At 39.7% G+C, this 20910-nt stretch overlaps 1 protein-coding gene across 1 annotated transcript in view; it reads left to right on the top strand.

Moving 5' to 3' along the window:
- cwc27 (CWC27 spliceosome associated cyclophilin) overlaps nucleotides 1-20910 on the top strand; it is a 30204-nt gene that overhangs the window by 3867 nt on the left and 5427 nt on the right. The window contains exon 11 of the mRNA XM_024299592.2: nucleotides 12981-13084. Coding sequence (XP_024155360.1) covers nucleotides 12981-13084 — 104 coding nt within the window. The remainder of the gene's footprint in view (nucleotides 1-12980; nucleotides 13085-20910) is intronic.

Here is a 20910-nt window from a genome sequence, read left to right as displayed (position 1 = left end):
TGTAATTTGTTACACATAATTTGATTAAATTATTTAAATTGATTTTTTTAATTCTGTACCACAATCTATTATTTTACATCCACAATAATCAATATGTTCGTTAATAGAAAATGAAAATGTCCTTCAATTGAAGACATCACCATCTGTTTTTAACATAAATTTACAATGAACTAAACCAAAATCCACTGTAAAGTCTCTGGAAATGCAGGGAGATGACCAGACGGGGGCGCTGTTGGACCATTTAAACATTAAAAGCCTTTAGAGTCCTTTTTTTATTTTTTACAGTGATGACACAAAAATATTTTATCTTTATTCATACAAACATACTGTTTGTTATTGCATTTACAAATATATAGTTTTTATTTTAGTAAAACAACAATTTAAAGTCATTTAGTTTTAAAACAAATAAATCAGCCAAATTGTATTTGAGCTTTTATTAAATATACAGTTTACTTAAAAGCATGTGGGGCAAAAACATCATATTTTATTCAAAGTAGTACTTTTATTACATAAAATGGTCCAATTAAAATCTCATACATTTATTTTATTACAAAGAATAAAAGCTACAGTTGAAAATTGTATATTTTTGTCTCTCATAAACTGTTTTCTTGAATAAATTAGGAAATTTTTTGGACCAAATGAGAAAAATGATTAGGTGTTTGATCAAAGAGTCCTGAATAAACAAATAATAAATGATAAACAAATGATGAATAAATGTCTCATTTTGATTTAGAAGAAAGTGTTTTCAATAAAACTTTGATCCATTTCTGCTCAAATTCTCTGTTTGCAATTTCTAAAAGTCCAATTGTTTCTGGCTTTATAAAACTGAGGAGTAAAAACCAATAATTTACCTGAAATACTTTCATGGTCAAAGATTTTTATGGACTAATTTCTTCACGTTTTAGCATCATTAAAGGGACAATCCTCCTAACAGTGTCATACTTTAGTTTTCCAGAGGAAAAAAGATTTTGTCACAAATGAAATGTAAATATTGAAGTGAATCCATTCATTTTACAGAGACGTCCCCCTTTTACACCCTGTGGGACTGAGATTGCCCCAAAACTTCAGAAATCAAAGTGAAACCTGCTAAGTTCTGTATATTTGTCAAATTTCCATCCAAATATGTTTTTTTAAGTAAAAAAAAAATCAGTTTTCATGCATCTGTGAAATGATTTGGTCATCTGTTAGTATGTATCTCGTTGTTACTGTTGTCAATGGCAACCAAAAAGACCAATCTGGAGTTTTTACTAGAAATCCTTTTGATGTTTTTTCTCAAATCACGACCAGCGCTTGAAGGACGGTCCAGAAACTTTGTTAAACATCCAGTTACTGTCTGCAGAGTTGGGTTCCTTCTGTAGGTTTGGATTCCTGGACTTTTGTCTTCGTAAGCTAACAGGAAAGTTGTGCAGAGACGCACACAGACAGATCAGTGTGGATCATTGACTGTATAACCCCTGGACAGCATGACCCCTCCATGCTCGTGTTCCAAACAGAAAATACCCGCTGGCTCCAGGAAGCTAAACTCTCATAGACGTCCATAGAGAAATAATCCTATGGCTGACGTCACACTTTGCTCTGTCCAGTGATTATATACGTCTATGATGTGGACGTGAGGCAGAACTCGGCGCCGCTTCACCTTAAAATTATCATGAAGATCCACAAAAGAAGAGGTCAGAGCGGCGCTGCTGAACCACAACATCACATTCTGAGCGGAGGAAGTCCAGCTACACACACACAAACACACACACACACCTTCACTGTGCGGCTCCGCACACACTGGACCCACATCAATGGATCTGCTTTTCCAAACAACAATGTTGTCACGCAGCGCAGATTTCTGTGAAGTGTTAGCAGCTCTGTGTGTGACTGTGTGACCAGCTGCTTGTGTGTTTTTGTGTGTCTAAGTGTGCACTTATGCTTGTGTTTGTGTGTATTCATGTGCGTTTGTGTATTTTTCTGTGCACATGCTCACGTGTCGTGTGTATACCAGTTAGTCTGTGTGCAACCTTGTGCGTTTAGATATTTTTTGTGTTTTTGTTTGTGTTCATGTTTTGTGTATATTTGTTTTTGTATGTGTGTGCATACTTGTGAGTGTGCTTCTGTGTGTTTGTGTGGATTTGTATGAATATGTATTTGTTTGTGTGTCTGTGTACTTGCATGCTTGTGTATTTGTGCATGTTTGTTTACACGTGTTCAAGTTTGTGCATGGTTGTCTGTGTGCTTAAGTTATTTTTTTATTTGTGTGTGTTTTTGTGTACATGTGTTTACATGGATGCATGTTTGTTTATTTTAGTGTGTGTCCATGTTTATGTTTGTATGGGCGGGTTCCAGGGTGTGCATGTTTGTGCGCAGGTTTTTGGAGCATGTGTGTGTGAGTGTATATGTTTGTGTGCACTTGTGAGTATACTTGTTTTAGTGCACTAGTGTTTGTGCCCTTGTGTGCTTATACTTCTTTGTGTGCACTTTTGTGTCAGTATTTGTGTATTTTGTGCATGTGTGCGTGCTCATGCGCACTGCTGTGTGAGAAATGAAGGTGAGAATGGAGGGCGATTGTGAGCGGGACATGAAAGACCTGCAGAGGACAGTGGGAGGAGCTTATCTTTCATCTCTCTTTGATGTTGCCGGTTGTCTCCTCCCCTCTGCTGGGAGCAGGCGGGCCCCCGCACACATTATGAACATACCCTTCTCTCATTAGCGCTAATGGGATAAGGAGCAGGCCCCCGTCCTCTGTGTGTGTCTGAGCTGACTGACAGCCAGCCCCATGTCGGCAGACTGAAGTATATTAAACACAAGCGCAGATTGTTTTGCTACAAGAACTGTAACCCAACACAGTGGTTTGTCTTGGCAGGGAATCAGAGAGCAGGCTTGTAGGTACAGTGTTAGTCCAGGACAAAGGGGGCATTGTTGCAGGGGGAGCTTTGCTCTCCCGCCGCTGCTCCGCTCTGGGCTGTTCTGGAGCAGGAACTCCGGCTGGTATCTGGTCATCGGGGTGAAGCAGAGAGGAACCTTTCTAACTTCTGTCTGACGGAGCGGGCTGAGTCAGGACGGCTGCAGTCCTGGAGGAAACTGCAGTGAAATGAGGAATCTTCAGCCTCACATCAAAGAATAAAGAGGAAAATAGTTGTTCATCATAACGCTACTTCTAGTCAATTATTCAAAAAATGTTGTCATTTGATTGGAATAGTAATGAGGTTTGTGTTCTATTTGAATAGACAACTAAAGAAGTCCCAAAAGCGATGTTTGTGGTAGTCGCCACTTTTGTTAAAGCAGACGGGGCATGACTGGGAAGCAAAATGTTTCCATATGTCTGTGGGACACCGGGCGAGCCGCTTCTGCCAGCAGGACCCGGCTCCCTCGCTGCTTCTGGTTACGGCTCTTCAGGTTTCTGCAGCCCGAGGACGCCGACCCGACCCCACTTCCTGTTATTCAGGTCGCACGTTATCACCTTCCCGGGTGTCAGACACTTGAGTTTACAGGTGGAGTAGAACTTGAGTTGCAGTCCAGTTTGGAACATCATTCGTGTTAAGCCTGTCATGGTAAGATTTTAGTTTAATTACAGGTTTGTGAATATGTGTTAGCTTTAAGTCTTTAGCTGAGTTCACATCAGGTGACGTTCACACTGAATGAGCAGGGAGGGGCTTCCTCTTTTTTTTCTTTTTCTACAGTTTACTAACACATATCCGTCATTTAAAGTTGGAAGAGGTTTGGTATGAAATGTCGACGTGGTGCAAATCTCATGAAGTTTGCTTTTGGCTTTTTCCTTTCACAGCTCGATTCCGATATAAAAGATTTAGTGTCGTTTGTGTCGCTGTTTCTATAAATCAAAAGCGACGTCCTCCGTACATCACCACCAAATCCAAGTCCCTGATTGGTCAAAATTCAACAAAGTTTAGCTCTTAATTCACGTTCAATAGCCACGGGTTTTGTAGGGAGACAGAAAAAGGTCTTAAAAATGCGCGTAGCTACACGTGAACGCGAAGATTTTAAACACAGACGCTCAAAATACACTTGTTCACGCAAACCTTCAGACACGTTTTTCGGCACATAAAAACACAATCACACTCAAAGCGAATTCAGCAATTGTTTAAATGAAAACGTTCAGCTTGTTCAGGAAATTACTCCTTGTACTTTTGGTATTGATATATTTTACGATTTTTAAGATTCTACGCAATTTTTCCATTTTTCATCATGGTAAATTCTTCAAATCCTTCAAAAACTTTGAAACCTATGAAATACTGGTATTAAAACATTCAGCACTTTCAGGACATTCATTCTTGTACTTTGAAACTTTTAAAAATCTTTCGCAAATGATGTTATTTTTCAGCTACACACAAATGCTCTTTAAAGCCTATGAAATATTAGTATCAAAACATGGTGTCAGGACATTCGTGCTTGTACTTTCAGTATTCCTAAAGACAATTTTTGCAATTTTTCAAGCAATTCTTCTAATTATTTGTACACTTTCTGCAAATAATGCAAGTTTATTATCCAAACGTTCAGGACATTCATGCTTATAGTATTGGTATTCATAATATTTATGCATTTTCAGATTTTCTGCAATTTTTTGCAATTTTTCAAGAAATTCTTCAAATTCCTTGTGCCATTTTTTCAAATAATGCAAATTTGGGATCAAAACATTCAGCACGTTAAGGACGTTATTTTGCAATTAAAGTAAAAATATTTTTTTTCCCAAAAATGTAATAAAAAAATAAGAATTCTGGTTAGTAACCGATGCGCACCAGATAGTAACTAGTGTGCATCATTTAGTAAACAGAACATTTTTTTGTTAGTTAAATTTTACTACCGTAGCTACCATACCATAACCGTATATTTTTTTACTTTAAAACAAGTTCTAGTTAGTAACCATATTTTTTTTTACTTCAATTTTTTTACAGAGCTCCAAAGTATTTTTTAGCAAAAAAAAAAAAAAATTCAATCAATTATGTTTTTTTTTTATTTTGATGTCCCTTTAGGTTCTCCGTACTAAGGCAATAAGCAGCATAAAAAAATAATTGCCATTTTAAAAGCTTTCACATTAGTTTTTTTTAATTATGATTATGTCACTTTTTGACATAGACGGTGTCATTTTTTCAGAGTGGCAGAAGTTCATCAGAAACTCGCCTAAGAGTTGTGGGCGGGACAAAAGTAAGCATTAGCTTATTTCCCATAATCCATTTGTTTTACACTCTCTCCTGCTATCTTACAGCCTGTCACAACATAAAGCTAGGATTAGCGGTGCAACAAAAATGGTGAGTAATATCAGAGCTGAGTATGGAGCCAGATAACTGCTTAGACAAGGAAAACAAAGATGTTCATGGATCTATTTGCAAGTGGATGCTTCAGATGGAGCGGAACAGGGAGACTTTGGCAGTTCCTACATCACAACTGAGAGCATCTGCTCCTGATTCACAATGATTTGAAAACAGAAATACTCAGAAATCTTAAACTATTCTATATAAATGTCCTCCGTCATGAGAAAAATGCAATAATCCTCCCCCGTGTTTGTTTTGGACGGGACTTCTTCAGCTGTATTGCTGTCTGTAGCTAACACTGATACAAACACCTAAAGAAAATAATGAATATATGAGCCTATTTATGTTTTAAAAAAATCACAAATAAGTCACTCCTGAGTATAAGTCACACCCCTGGCCAGACTATTAAAAAAATGCAACTTATACCCAGAAAAAACACAGTTAGGTGCCAAAATTATAAGAAATTCAAACATATATATATAATATATATATATATTAACAATATAAGAACTGAAAATTAAAATAAAAGCGTAAAAAAGCAGACTTCTGGCCATGCTTGGATAAAAAGGGCGCTTCCTGTTCATAAACTTGTGAGGTATTAGCTGCATCCATAACGGGGACATCAGACTCGAACCCCAGACGAGGCGCTGTTGCGCATTAATTGGCTGCACCTGTCTCCCGTCATCGGCCCCGGCGCATTCACAGAGACGGGTTGCAGGGATCAGGAAGGCCGTCCGCGCCGCAGAAAAACCTTTGAGATAATCCAGTTCTTGGCAGTGGGGTTGTGTATGTTTTGGATCTGCCAGGTTTACACCTCTCTGGTTTTTTAACCTTACCTCATAGGGGCACTCACATGGCTCCAGACGGCATCTAGGATGTCTGATGGGTGGGGTGGGGGGGTTACACCCCGAGTGAGAGAAACCAGCAGAGTGGCCCTTGGATTGGAATCAACGTCAACATTCGAGAAGAGACGCTTTGAGTTTGTCTCCTGCTCTCGAAAAGTTTCAGAAAATGAGATGAAACTGGCAGAGAAGGAGCTCCCGAAGTCAGATGAGGAGGTCTGAGGGCTGCAGAGTCGGGGTGAATGTGGCTTTTGACCAGGCTTCCTCAGGAGGGGGGGGGTTCAGCGCGCCATTGTTCACATTCATCCACTTGTTTGGTCTGTAGACCGACCACTCCACCAAAGCAGAGTTTATCCACTCCCACCCGCCGTTATCCATACGCCTGCGTCCCGCCGAGGTGATATTTAAAACTAAAATGACTCGATTCTGTCAGTATTTACATTCCTCATTAGACGGCATGAGAAGAATTCCAAAAAAGGCAAATTGTGTACCTTTCGGAGGACTGCTGGAGTTTTGATGAACCATAGAGTCATCACGGTACTATTTTTAAGGCTGTCAGATCCCTGCGTCAGCCTCAGACCGCTGCCAGACTCCGGCGTTTTTAATGCACGCCTCAGAGTGGAGGAAAGAAAGCGCTTGGTCTTTTGCCAACCGCCTCATATGCTTTCTTTATGAAAAGTTAATCACCCACAGCTCTCTGGTTTGCACATTTTTTACATTTTCTGAAGGAGTGACAGAAGCTGGCAGCCCCCAAAGCCGGCGCGGAGCGCCAGCGCTGGTGGGGAGTCGCGGAGAGGATCCATAACTTATCGGCTTTGCCAGTTTCACTCTGTTTTTCTGGCAGCGAATGGCAAGAGAGGAGTGAGGAGTCGGAGGGATGAGTGCACAGATGGAGGGACTCTCCTGTTTAGTCATGACAGAGAAGGAGAGGGTCTGCTGCACGTTTCCACACTAATGTGCTGCTTTTCCATCAGCTGCTGACTTATGAGAGCAGAGCTTTTCTGTCAGCTTTCCTAAACCTTTCGAGGTCGTTTTGTGTTATTTCCAAGAAGGGGGATCTTAGGGCGGCTTGTTAGTATCTAAGCAATGTTTAAAGAAATATTTCTGAAAAAGAAGACTTTTTTTTAACTTGTCTTATTAAGCAGCAGAGCAAACAGATGAGAGCCTCTTGTGTTGGGCAGATTTTACTGTTACTGTAAGGCGGGATGAATTTTTGGACACATGAGGTGTATATTTGTATAAACCCCTTTTGCTCAGTGGCCTTGTGGTAGAGTGTCCGCCCTGAGATTGGAAGGTCGTGGATTCAAATCCCGGCCGAGTCATACCAAAGACTCAAAAAATGGGACCCAGTGCCTCCCTGCTTGACACTCAGCACTAAGGAGTTGGACTGGGGGGTTAAACCACCAAATGGTTCCCGAGCGCGGCTGTGTCTGCAGCTCACCGCTCCCCCAGGGGATGGGTCAAATGCGGAGAACAAATTTCACACACCTAGGTGCGTGACAAATAGTGGGACTTTAACTTTTTTTTTTTTTTTTTAACTTTTGTATTTGAGGCTAAACTTTATACATTGCATCTTCCTCCGTTTAGAGAACTGGTGGATAATCAAAAGAACAGACTTTTTCCATTTAAAATCCCACACCAACTCTAGTTTTTCTGTCTCAAACTGTTCCCAGTGATCTATTAATTATGATAATGAAGTTTTTATGACCTTTTTTTGCAAATCTGCAGGAGATCATCAGAAATTTACCTTGTTGTTGGCGGGACTGTTGGCGCAGAAGTTATCCTACGTTTATATCCCAGCATTCCTTTGTTTACAGTCTCCAGTTTGCTTCCAGCTATTTACAACCACAAGCTAGCATTAGCGTAGCAAAATAGAAAAAAATAGTGAACAAAATAGGAACCATGAAGTCGTATGGTTTGGAGCCAGGTTCCAGGTCACACGAGGACAATGAAGACATTAATGGATCTATTTGTCTGCAAGTGGATGCATCAGAATTGTAGAGGAGCAAGGAGACTTTGGCCCCGCCCATGGCAGTTGTTGTGTCACAAACCAGAGCTTTTTCAAACATCTGGTTTTCATCTGTTCCTGATCCAACACAATTTGAATCAATATATGCTTAGAAACTGTTTTAATCTCAAATTATTTTATACATTTTCTACTATCCTCCCCGCAGACCTTATAAAACATGTGAATTTAATGAAATGAGTTCAGGAAAACTTGGAAAATTGGTCCAATGTTTACAAACGTGTGTTTAGACTTTTGTTTAGATCATTTGTTCTCAGTCAGCTGGTGATGAGACACGTCGGTGCTTTCGGTATCTCCCAGAGTCCATCACCACTTTGGCTGCGAATGGCGATCGCACTCGATATTAAACGAGTTCATTCAAAGAGTTATCAAACTAAAGCGTGCAGCTGGAATTCGCCGAGCCCCCCCAGGTGTTTCTGAGCAGATGTTAGCGGGACATTTCCTGTCCTTTCTGCCCTGTCTCTCTTTATTGCCACCGGGGCCGCGGGGCTGATTGTTCATCGGTTGCCATGGATACGCCTCTTGTTTTCTCAATAGTGGCGTGTCAGGGCAGGCACGGATGATCACTGAGTGGAAAGTGCTGGCTGAAGAGCTGGAAGGGAGCAGCTCCGAGTCCTGGGAAAGCCGGGGGTCATGCTCCACGTTTCATTTGTGGATTGTTCTGCTGTAAATGATCTCATCTTTTCAGTCACTCTGTAGTACCGATGCAAACAGCCAACGGAGATTATTTTCTATGAATAATTTTGACTAATTTTGTTCATAATATTCTGAAATAGTATTAAGATCAATAATTTAGTTAATTAATCTGAGTAGTATCTGATATTTACAAAGGGGATTTCTTTGAATTATTTCTTCTCTTTGAAAAAGAAAATATTTTATTCTTCTAACAAAAATGACTGATCTGGGCAAAAAAACCAAAAAAACAACCCTGTGCTTTTAAAAATCTAAATATGAATGCATGCATGTCATACTTTTGAATGCATATATTTTTACATGAATAACTTTAGGAGTTTTAATACAAATATAAACAATTCTCTCTATTTATAATTCTTCTTGTTTAAAAAAATCCTAATAAAAAAATAATTTTCCTTCATCTTTCTTTTATTCTTCATCAAAGCAAATAAGTAAGTAAGTCAAGTGTATTTATATCTAACAAAGAAAAGAGATCAAAGAAAGATGACTTTAAGTCTAGATGACATGATTTAACTTAAATATATAAAAATAACTCATGAATGAGATCTTTGATCATCATCATTGTTTATTTGTGGTTTTTGCTTTTTTTTGGTTAAAATTTTATGGTAAAATCATTATTTTTTCCTCTGGCGTTTTCAGCTTTACTCTGGAGTTTTGATTTGATGTTTTCAGTTATAACACATTTATTAACACTGATATTTATTGCTTAAGTTTTCCATGGTGTTCAGGTAGAAATATCCTTCTGGGGAATCATGTGTCTGATAGTATTTGTTTCACTGCATTTTTTTAATGCCTTAATGATCATTTCTAAGCAGTTTAATGGATAGATATCCATCTTCTGAACTTGCTGAATACCTTTTGTAGTCATGGGGTTGCTGGAGCCTATACTAGCTACATTTGGGGCCCAGCCGGGTTACACTCTGAAGAGGATGCCAGTCCTTGGCAGGACAGTTTCCAGATTTTACCTCAAATTGAAAATAAAGGACAATCTTTGGCTTCCATGCTTTCATTCTGTTTTTCTTCTTCATTCTTTAATTATTTTTGCTGTGAAACTCCATCACTGTAGGAGGTTTTCATGGAGACGGAGGTTTAGGCTGCGGAACTTTGACCCAGATCCGGATATGCGGCAGAATAAAGATGGATGGATAATTTCAATTTGACAACTTTGTGTCTTTTATGGTTTTATCACCGTAAGATGACGAGGTTGAAACTTTAGCTCATTAGATGACCTCTGCTTGGGCTGCAGTCTAATCTCTTAATCCTTGGATTTCGATTTTTTGTCCAGAAACTGTCCGGCCCGAATGTTGAGCTCAATCCTGATGGTCTACAATAATTTAAGATGGTGTTTAGGTCTACCTGTACAGCAGGACACTCTGTGATGTAATTGTAGTCAAAGTGATCTGAGAAAAATGTAGCTAAAACTAAAGAAAACCCCTTTTTTTTACCTACAATTTACACATTTTTCCCCCCAGATTTGCTAGAAAATCGATCTAACATTATTTTTTTCTGTCTGGTTACTGCCTAAAACTATAGATTCAAGTTCAAATGGAGATTTCTGATTAACTCTGTTCACAAAGCAATTTAAACAAATGTAACTCGAGCTACAAACAGAGGATCCAAAGCCCCAGATTAAAGGAAAGAAAAGATGTAAATGAATGTCAGTGCGGGGAGGCAGAAACAAAGGCGGCCATTGTTTGGTCTGGAGATGCCTCGCATGTTTCCCCGCCAGAGGCCCAGACTCGGCAGCTTACCTGTTCTTTGTGGCTCCGCAATGAATGGGATGAAAATGGAGCTGTCAGGCAGTACGAAAATATTATCATTTCCTAACATAACATTTCTTCTCTGCGACTGGCATTAGTCTCAGTGATATGAAAGGGAACAATAATTACCATTGATGGCCTCGTTTGAACTGGGCCGGTTGCCAAACGGGACAGTATGTGGAGTGGAGCGGGCCGAGATGTGCCGCGGCCTGCCTCTGTCGTCTAGTTAAAGCTTTTATGAGGAAGTCCCTGTAATTCTTAATGCAGTGCCACTTCTGCAGAGGAACTATAAAGTGTTTTTATGGCTTCTGCCACTGCCACTAACAGCATCGTGCATACACGTATTACAGAGCGCTCTCATCGTCTTCTGCACGCCAACGGTGCTGCTCTGCCTTTTGGTAAACACACATGAACTTGCTTTGGAGAAGTGGTGGACTTAGGTCACATTTAAAAAAAAATTACAGTCTTTTTACTCTGGTTTTAGAACACATGGAAATAATGTCTTTATGACTAATAGTACAAAGTTTTGAGTTTGTTGGTCTAAGCCAGGAGGTGGCATAGAGTTCCTGCTTGTTTTCAAACTGCTCTGCCATGACCTAACGGACTGGACACACCTGATCCAGGTAATCCGCCCTGAGTAGGGAACTCACCAATCTGGAGTTGCCTACCCCTCAGGCTAAACTCTGCTAATTTATCCTAAACTTGATCTAGATATCACCAACACTCAGACTTAGTAAGCCCATGTACTGGCAAGAGTCTGACAAGTAGGAAACTGATACTCGTTCCTTACTAACGAGGGGGTGTCCTTGAAGGCCAGCCGGTTGGTGTTCCAGAAATCCTGCTGTAGATTACCTGGATGGTGTTCTAGCCAATAAGGAGCTTCAGTGGCAGGTTGGTTGGAACATGTTGGACACCGGCCCTCAAGGACTGGATTCACACCCTTGGTCTAGAGTGTGGCGTAAAGACACCTTACGACAGAATCACCCCATGCCATAAAAGCGTGCATGTGACGAAGGTTTCAAAGACCCACTCCAATGAAAATGGTGTTTTTGGAGTTTTTAGCATGTTCTTGGTTGAAGCATTTTTCTCATGATGGAGGACATATATAAACGCCATGACGAATTTTTTGCAACACCATTGCCGTCTCCACATTTAGACCTACGGTGGCCGGGATCACCAGATTGATGTCTGGTCATTGCAGGACTCCCGGCCCACGTCAACAGCCCTCGACAAATGCCTGGGCTGCTATCATATCATTCCGGTTCTGGACCGGTTCCGGTTTGTATCCCAGAGGTTGGGGACCCGTGATTTAATGTGAAAAGGCAGCACGGAAAAAAAAAAAAAAAAGATGAATTGGGGAAACCCACAACGTCAAGTTTTGACGCAGAGGGGTCTTCAACCAAAAGTCAATATGTGACCAGTTGGGAGCGAGAATGTGTAGCAGTAGTCTAAGTAGGACTCCTGATAGCCTACTGTTTTTTTTTTTTTGTTTTTGTTGAAGTTGTAGATTGTTCTTCCATCTTTTCTTTTGTTCCCTCACTTATCCCTTATCCTTTTAAGCAACGGTCCACTTACAACATTTCTCGTGTTGCACGCCGCTGGACTACTTTTAGTGCTGAAGTGACTGAAATGTCACCAAAAAGCATGTCGATTCTCGAAACCAAAAGATTTTTCAGAAAATGGGTATGATTCATTATTTCTTCTGTGGTCAATACCGGTCCATAGCCCGGTGGTTGGAGACCACTGTTCTATAAGACTCCCGCGATTGGGGGGGCTTTACCTCCAGTACCTGGACTTGACCAAAAGTTGTCCCAATAATCTCAAGCATAGGAGTCACATCCTGTGTCCTGGGCTTCAGCATGTCCATAGTCATAATAGTCAGTAGCAGATTGATGACGAATATAAGTATCACATCCCTCAAACTGATCTTTTTACTGTGTCTACTCAACTTTGAGTTGCTGTCCTCTACAAGTACAGTTGTCATTATCAGTCAAGCTTTAAGACCCACTAGTTCACTTTGTTTTATTCCAGTAGTCTCATTGTATGCCCTCTGATTTATGCTGTATCATTTAGTCGACTCCAGGTTGTTGAACTGTTTTGATGACAGAAGCTTTTTCTTTAGAGCTCCAGTTGCCTTGAGGGGAGAACAATTATTTTACTGCCTCACCATTAAATTTATTGGCGTAACACAAGCTTTTAATGTACAGTCTTCATCCTAACACTTACAGGGGGCTCTTTATGTCTGTCTTTATCTGCCCACATCATTAGGACATAATGTTTTCAGACACATGCGGAAACTGAGAAGAAGTGATCGACGTGCTGTTTCACGAACGCCTTATCTGATGGACGTTTAGAACCAGTTTTGAAGCAATCCGGAGTTGAACGTCTTCTGTTTCTGTGTTCACAGTGATGAATTACGGAAAGAGGCTCGCCAGCTGAAGAAGGAGCTACAGGCCATAAAACAAAGGAAAGAAGAACGCCTGAACCCCAAAGCAGAAGAAACCAAGGAGGGTTAGTCTGCAGCTTCATTTTCCTCCATGCACGTACCGGCCTTTACCATTAAACTGTACATTTATTGGTAAACTATAATTGCCTTTTTTTTTTTAATGACGACTGAGAAAGTTTTCATTCGGGGCTCCAGCTCTAAGAGGGTGGTCCACCCTGTAAGCCCTGCTAATGTACAGTAAGACAGACAACCCTCTGATTTAGTCAATTAGCTGTAGAGGTTTATTTTTTTCCCCCATGGGGCTGCATTTTTGTGTTAAAGCTTTCTGAAAATTGCATGGTTAAAAACTGTTATGTGGGCTCCATAGCTGCACATTAAACCGGGTTTGTTAGTTTGGCCGCTGCAATTCTGTAAAACTCGGACCCCGAGTCTCCTTTGGGATCTTTACCCCAGGCCATATTTTTAAATTTTTTTTTTATTTTTAGGGGGAGCGGTGATGATGAAACACATTTTTTTGTAAACTGCACTAACTACTTTGGCGCGGAGGTTAGCCTGGGGCTGTGTGTGTTTGTGCAACAGCACAAAATAGCTTGCAGGGGGTTTCTATTGAGTCCAGTTGAGTAAAATAATGTTTGGGGGCTTCAACTCCCCAAACATTATTTTACTCATCACAAACCCTCATTATGTAAATAAGGAGTGTCAAACTCAATCTTATGGGGGTCCAAAATCCAAAACACACCTTAGGTCGCTGCTGAACAGGATAATCATTTATTGAAAACTCTAAAACTACATTTTTACAACTTTAAAACCGTAACTTTTAACGTAATTCTGAACTAGATACATAACATTACCTTTGATAATGTTAGTGTGAATGCTGTAAACTGAATTTGGCCGCTGAAAATGCTGAAGCTGATAGCCAGCTAAATTATTAGCTAAATGCCAAATTAGCCTAAAAAAACAAACAAACAAAAAAAATAATAATAAAAAACTTAGGCTAGTCTAAACAGCTAGCATGTTGCTAAAAAAATTGCTTAACTTCAAAATCACCTTAAAAACGTAAAAAGAAGCCTAAATTAGCCAAAACAGTTAGTATGTTGTTGAAATTTTAGCTAAACTCCAAAACAGCTTAAAAAAAGTAGTAATTGCCAAAATAGTCCAAAAAGCTAGCAGAATGCCCATTTTTAAAACTTTAAAACTGTAACTTTTTAACTTGATTATGAATAATAAAAAGGCAGGAATATTATTCCAGAATAAATCAACTTAAACCTTAAATAACTTAATATTTTACTTTTCATAAAGATATATTTTGTCAAAATTTTACAAGTTAGAAATGAGCACAAGATGACATCGGGTCATTAGTAGCAATAAAATAAAATGATCTGGAGGGCCGGATAGAATTACCTGGAGGGCCGGATCTGGCCCCCGAGCCTCGACTTTGACACGTGATGTAAATGCAAAAAATACAACAATTTCTCTGTTTTTTAATGTCAAAATTATATTACAATTTCTGTACAACGCAAGTTGTTTTGATATTCCTGTACCCCTCTGAAAAACAGGAAGATCCTTTTAATTTTGATCATGAGGTTTTTAGCCAAAAATTTTAATTTTGTTTTTTCAGAAATATTCTATGCACAGTGGCAATATATCATTGGTAATACAATTCTGGGTTGTTTTGAATATGTTTTCATGGATTTATGTAGAGTTTTTATTGAAAGTGGTTGCTTGAACACGTGTTGCTGAGGGCAGTGTGAATGTAGCTTATGTGTTGACTATGACCTGTTATAGAAAAATAATTTGCATGAATATTTTAGCTCTATGGGGTCATTGAACAATCAGCAATTTTAAAATTTTAAGCGTACCACCTATACAGGTTTGCTCTTTTTGTCACCTACAGACTGCCCGTATCTACCCGTAAGGGCAGACTTTATCTTTAGGGGCTTCTCTGTAGCATCCACAGACACTGGGGTCCCTCTCAGACATTCTCGTTACATTCCTGAAGGTTAATTCTATAAGATGGAGCTCATTGAAGTGGTGGACCAACGGCCGCCGCAGTGAAGACGGATGTCTGCTCGGAGGCTGTAAATCCTACGGCTGCACTCAGCCATGGACAGATCGCGTCCTGCTTTGGACGCCGCAGCGGAGAAGGACGGGCTCCTGATGACACCGCCGTCATTTGGAGCTTAAATCACAGTCCTGTTCGGCTGCTGCTCGCTAGTGAAGGTCAGCAGATAGTCCGATTCCACGCAGACAATGAGGGGAATACAGAAAAAGCTGTGTGTTAAATACATAGTATTAATCGCATAAAAAAACAGTGAATTGAGCTGGTATTGGTCTGTGTTAAATTTTTGGTAATAAATGATAAATGTGTATTAATACACAAATTTAGAGCTTACCTGATGTCATCATCAGGAAGCAACCCCGTTGCTGATCGCCATCTCCTGGATTTGACTCCCAAGTCTTGCTAGTTCAGAATGCAGATCCTGATTTTTGCTCAGGCTAAATCCAGAGCAGCTGACTCAGTAGTAGAGCAGTAGCGATATCCATCGTCCGTTCTTCCCAGTCACCACACGCTGTGTTGGGTCGATCTGGTCATTCCCAGACACAGAGACCTGGGGTTAGGCTAAGGGTTATGGTTAGCATAAAGCTAAGTGTTACGGTTAGGGTTAAGCTTAGGGTTACAGATACTGTTAGGCTAAGGGTTACGGTCAGAATGCGTCAAATGCAGGACATGTCGATCAACCCATGGATGCCGTTATGGTTGTTTTATAGAGAAGTATGAACATTATAATTCACTTCAAAGCTTAAAAAGTTGATTTAGCGTGGGACAGGCCCTTTAAGCGCCCAGTAGGATTTGACGGCTCAATTAGGACATCAGGATTAAAATAAAAACGAAAGTGATCTCACTGAATATTAATGACCCACTTTTTCCATAATTCATCATCTTTGAGGAAAGTCTGAAAACTTAATGCAGAATTATATTTAGCTGATGCTGCACATTCAGACAGAGCACAACGGCAGCATTCTGTCCTCTCGTTATTGGAAGGCAAGCTCTTTTTGAGGTCATTGTGTAAACACGCAGTGACAATGCAAAAAAACCCAAACAAAAATCAATTAATATACAGATTTGTTCTCTCCCAGCACAGCAGTCTTATGTTTAACTGAAAAATACAGCTCCATGCATAGAGTCCATCACATCGTATCCCGGAAATTTAATTCTGATTTGATCGTTTTCTTGTAGGTTTTTGTCTCCACCCACCACTGAGCTGGCACACTTTAAGTAAAACATTCCTGAGAAGTTTCCATCCTGCAGACATTTGTTCCAACCAGTTTCTAGATTATTAATGATCTAAAACTCTTTATTTCTTCTTAAAATCCCACTTTAAGATAAAAGTGAATCCAGTTTTTCCGCCTGCAACAAAAGATCATCAAAGCTACTTTCTCTGCTTGGCCTGGAGCTGCACACTTGGCTGGCATGTGCATGATATAACGTTCGATTGGAGGTAAAAGCAAATAGTCACTTCACCTAGTTTTTCATCCCATAAATTACAGCATGTTTCTGCAGTCTGGATTTCTCTTTCTTGGCATGACCGTCGGCTCGTAGAGCCAAAAATAAGACGGCCATCCTGAAACCACTTTCCATTCAGTACCCACTTGTCTCCGTTCCATCGAGATGTTGTGCAGATTATCCTCATGTGCTCTCGGCGTTTAAATCCACTCCTGCCCGGCCCCTGATGTGGTTATCTGAGATCATGTCAGCAAATTGGCATTAGAAATTACAAATGCGGTCAGATGCAACTTTAAAAACCACTAACAACACTCATCTCGTTACAGTTCGGTTCAGGAGAAGTTGAGCCGTTTATCTCGTTTGTCGTTCGCAACAGCTCTCGGTTGCTACAATATCAGCGGCTTGATTTGTTGCTCTCCAGAGCGGAGGTGACAGGAGCTGGGGAGGAATGCGCTTGGAAGGAGCGTCAAACGCCAAGAGAGCGCTCCCTGACAACAGCTGGAGAGGCCGCCGCGTGTTCCCCCGTGTGGGACCTCAGGGCATCATCAGTCAGCATCCAGCGTGTCACAGGGGGGGTGGGGGGTGGCAGTGCAGCAGAGGTGACTGAAGATGGAGGGAGAACAGTTGTTAGTCTCATAAATCAGTGACAGAAAGTGAAGGCTGCCCCCGAAGCAGCGGAGCGTTCGATTTCTGCACAGACTCTCGTGTCTGATGCTTGTCAAGTCAAGTACACAACTAGAATCTACCTGGATGTTAATCCCAGAAAAATCATTCATTTTCTACTTAAAATGTTTACAGCAAATAGGAATCTAATCAGAAGAAGAAAATTAGTTTTAAAAAAAAGTATCTGTAATTTCTACTTAACAAAAGTAAAATATCAAAATCTAGAAACAAGGAGTTCCACAATAGCATTCATGAAGGGAAGCTAAAAAGGTTACTTCAAATTTAATGGTATACAGCCAATTCATAAGTATTTTTTACGAGTTATAATCAAATAGTTTGTATTTTTTTAATTTTTATTGACCTAATTGTAGTTTTTTCTTTTTAAATCACAGTAGTGCTGCCACAAACCATTATTTTAATAGTCGATTAATCGCTGATTGTTGATTTTGATTAGATGCTGATGATGATAGCTGAAGATGCTCCAATTGATAACTGAAAACACTGAAGCTGATAGCCTTCTAAAATATTAGCTAAACTCCAAATTAGCCTAAAAAACTGAAAATAAGGTGAATTAGCCAAAATAGCTAGCATGTCGCTGAAATATTAGCTAAACTCCAAAATAACCTAACAAACCTTAATTAATGCCAAAATAGTCCAAAAATATAGCAGAATGTCATCATAACTTTTAAACTTTACTACACTCCGACTCCATATAATATAAAGTAACAACTAATTGACTATTAAATTTGTTGTCATCTATTTTAATAGTCTCTTGGTTGACGATTAGTCAAAAATTTAAAATTGGACCAATATTATCCGTCTGAGTCGATGTTTCTACACCAACCACTCTCACCAATCATCAGTGAGATTGTTGGAAGGCCACACCCCTACCACTTTAATCTTAAAATCTGTCAAATGTTTTAAATATTGGCTGTGAGACCACATACTTCAATTGAGATATCTGATTGGTCAGTTGGATAACTTGGGTCACAGAGAAACATATCATGAATAAAAAGAGACCTGTTGGTTATTCTGACTAATAGAACGACTAAATCGCAGGATATGACATAAAAAAATCTGAATACATAAAATAATGTACATTTCAGCCAAAAGTCGGATCATAAAGGTAAGTCTTGAGTTTAAATGTCTAAACTTTGAATTTCTACACTGAATATTTTCATTAAAAATGTTATAAAAAATAGTATAAAAAATAAAGTATTAAAAATAATTAATTTTCTAATAAATTTTGTCTCTTTGTAATTATTTTAACAGTTTTTTTTCTCATGTTTGATTTTTACTCCTCTTAATGTGAAGGCCCTCGGTACCCTGATGGTGTTTAAAAGTGCTATAAAAATAAGTCATTCATGATAACTGGCTGCACATTAAATTGATTTCATAACACGGATGCCTCCCCAAATGAGGTCAGCAGACTGCTGTGTTTACTCGGTGTCATCATGTGTGTGGTTGCCTCTAAATTTGCGCCTCATCCGGGCCGGAGCTCGCCGTGACATCACGTTCTGTTGTGGAAAGAAAGCGCCGTCCAGCCGGCAGACTGCGGTCATTGTGTCCCGGTCGCTGACCTCATAGGCGGAGCCGGGCGAGTTCAGGGGCACATTAACCACACGAGACGCCGGGGTCAGCACGATTGTGTCCACGCCATGAGAGCGAGCAGCTTTTCTGAGGATCATGACGCCACTTTGTTTACTACAAACAACAGTTTCTGAGGGATTTTTAAAAGTAAATTCCTGTAAACTGATGTCTGAGGTGCACATAGATGATAAACTATGTATGTTTTTACATCCTGTTGACCTGAAGACGTCTTGTTTGTTCAACTTTACCTCCAGAATGAACAGATTTATATGCAAAGCAAAACTTTGGTGAAAATGTGTATCTTTTATGAGTTAAAAGCACAGATTATCTTATGCTGAACAACATTAGTTACTAGCTGCACTGAGATGATTCTGTTTGGAACAGAGCAGCTTTTAATTTTGAAAATAAGTTTAAAAAAAGTCATGTTTTGAGAGATGCTAGGTTCTTTTTATATATTTGCACCCCAAAATAGACATAATTCATATTTATTATTTTAAAAATTGATCAGGAATGCAAATCCAAATTCCTTAAAGGTTAAAGTAAGACTATGCGGCTCCTTCTAGGCTTGGATCAGATCAAAACGAGCCCAAATGGCTCTTTTACCGTTAAAGAGTCTACATGATGACAGCAGCTTTCACATCTAAACAACACTAAGTGGTTTAGACCAAACTGGCTGCTGAGGGCTTCAAGGAAATAGAAGTTTTGCTGTTTTTTCTTCATGCACAAGTCACGAGGTTCTTCACCAGAGGCTGTTTGTACACCTGGAGACAAAGGAAGCTAAAGTTAGGGGTTATTGGGTCGAGGCATTTGTCTGCATGAAGCTGTCCAAGCGTTCAATGACAGACTCACCTTTTGTCTGAGTGACATTTATCAAGACTGTAAAGAGCTGACCTGCTATATGGTCTGGTTCTGGTCTCCTCTTACCTACTCAGCTGGGATGTGCCATCAGAAGAAAAGACAAAAAAAATCCTCACAAAGTCAATACAGTTGGAGAAGTCAGACTGGGCTGTCCCATTCTCTAAAACCACAAACACAAGATGACATTATGTTTACATTAAATTGTCAAAAAGGGAAAAAGCCTTTGGGGTATTTTTCAAACTTTCCAGCTGAGCAAACATGCCCAAATTCAGTTCAGTTACAGCTGTAAGACGTGAAGGCCACAGCGAGGAGCCTCAGTTTGTGAGGACTCTCTCCGGTCTGAGCGGACGCCTTTACTCCAGTAAAAACTTTAAAGCATAGACAAGGATCATGGAGGCTGCAGTCTTCACAGATATAATGCTTATTCATAGTGGCATCAACTGTGTTTGAAACATCGTAGGCTCTGAAAAAGCAGAATATCAGTAGATGGTGGTCGACCTCTGATTGGCAGATTGCAGGTTTGGTCGCCGCCTTGCCAGTCAATGTGTCCTAGTCAAACACTGAGCCCCACGTTGCCCCTGCTGGGTAGGGTTGGTGACCCCTGCTGTATACAGAGGTCCCTCTATATATCGCTGTTCACCTTTTATAGTCTATGTGTTTGACGGATGTTTTAAATTGTAATATTGCAGTTTTATTTTACATAGAATAGTGTTCTGTGCCCTGATTGCCTTTTATTCAATAAATCAATTATCTCTGTGCCGTGTCACCTGTACAAAATCCATTGTTTTCCAAATGTACATACATTTTTTAACCACATCAGATCTTATTTTTCATTCTATAGTACTAGACTTATTTTTCTGATACTGTTCACCAAATTATGAGCTTATAGGTCAGTCAAGGTTCTGCTCTCCTTCGTTTCAAAGTCCTATTTTTGTAATTTCTTCAAAACCCACATTGATCATCTTTTGATCTATTGTAGGAGGATTAAATTGGGATTGAGCTGTTTTTAGCCTTAATTAAAAGTGTCTTGTGCTACATAGTTTCTGCAGAGCTACCAAAGTTCATTAGAAATTCAAATCTGAGTGTTTATGTTTAAAAAAAGAAATAAAGTCATTCCAGAGTATAAGTTGCACACCTGGCCAAACTATGCAAAAAACACACCCAGAAGCTTAATTTTCTTTGCATATGTCCTCCATAATCAGGAAATGCTACAAGAACATGATAAAAATATAAATATTTTCATTGGAGTGGATCTTTAGTTTTCTCTTTTCCTGA

Source organism: Oryzias melastigma, linkage group LG12, assembly GCF_002922805.2.
Source record: "Oryzias melastigma strain HK-1 linkage group LG12, ASM292280v2, whole genome shotgun sequence".
In the NCBI taxonomy this organism is placed as follows: domain Eukaryota; kingdom Metazoa; phylum Chordata; class Actinopteri; order Beloniformes; family Adrianichthyidae; genus Oryzias; species Oryzias melastigma.
This window is presented reverse-complemented; position numbering and strand designations above follow the sequence as displayed.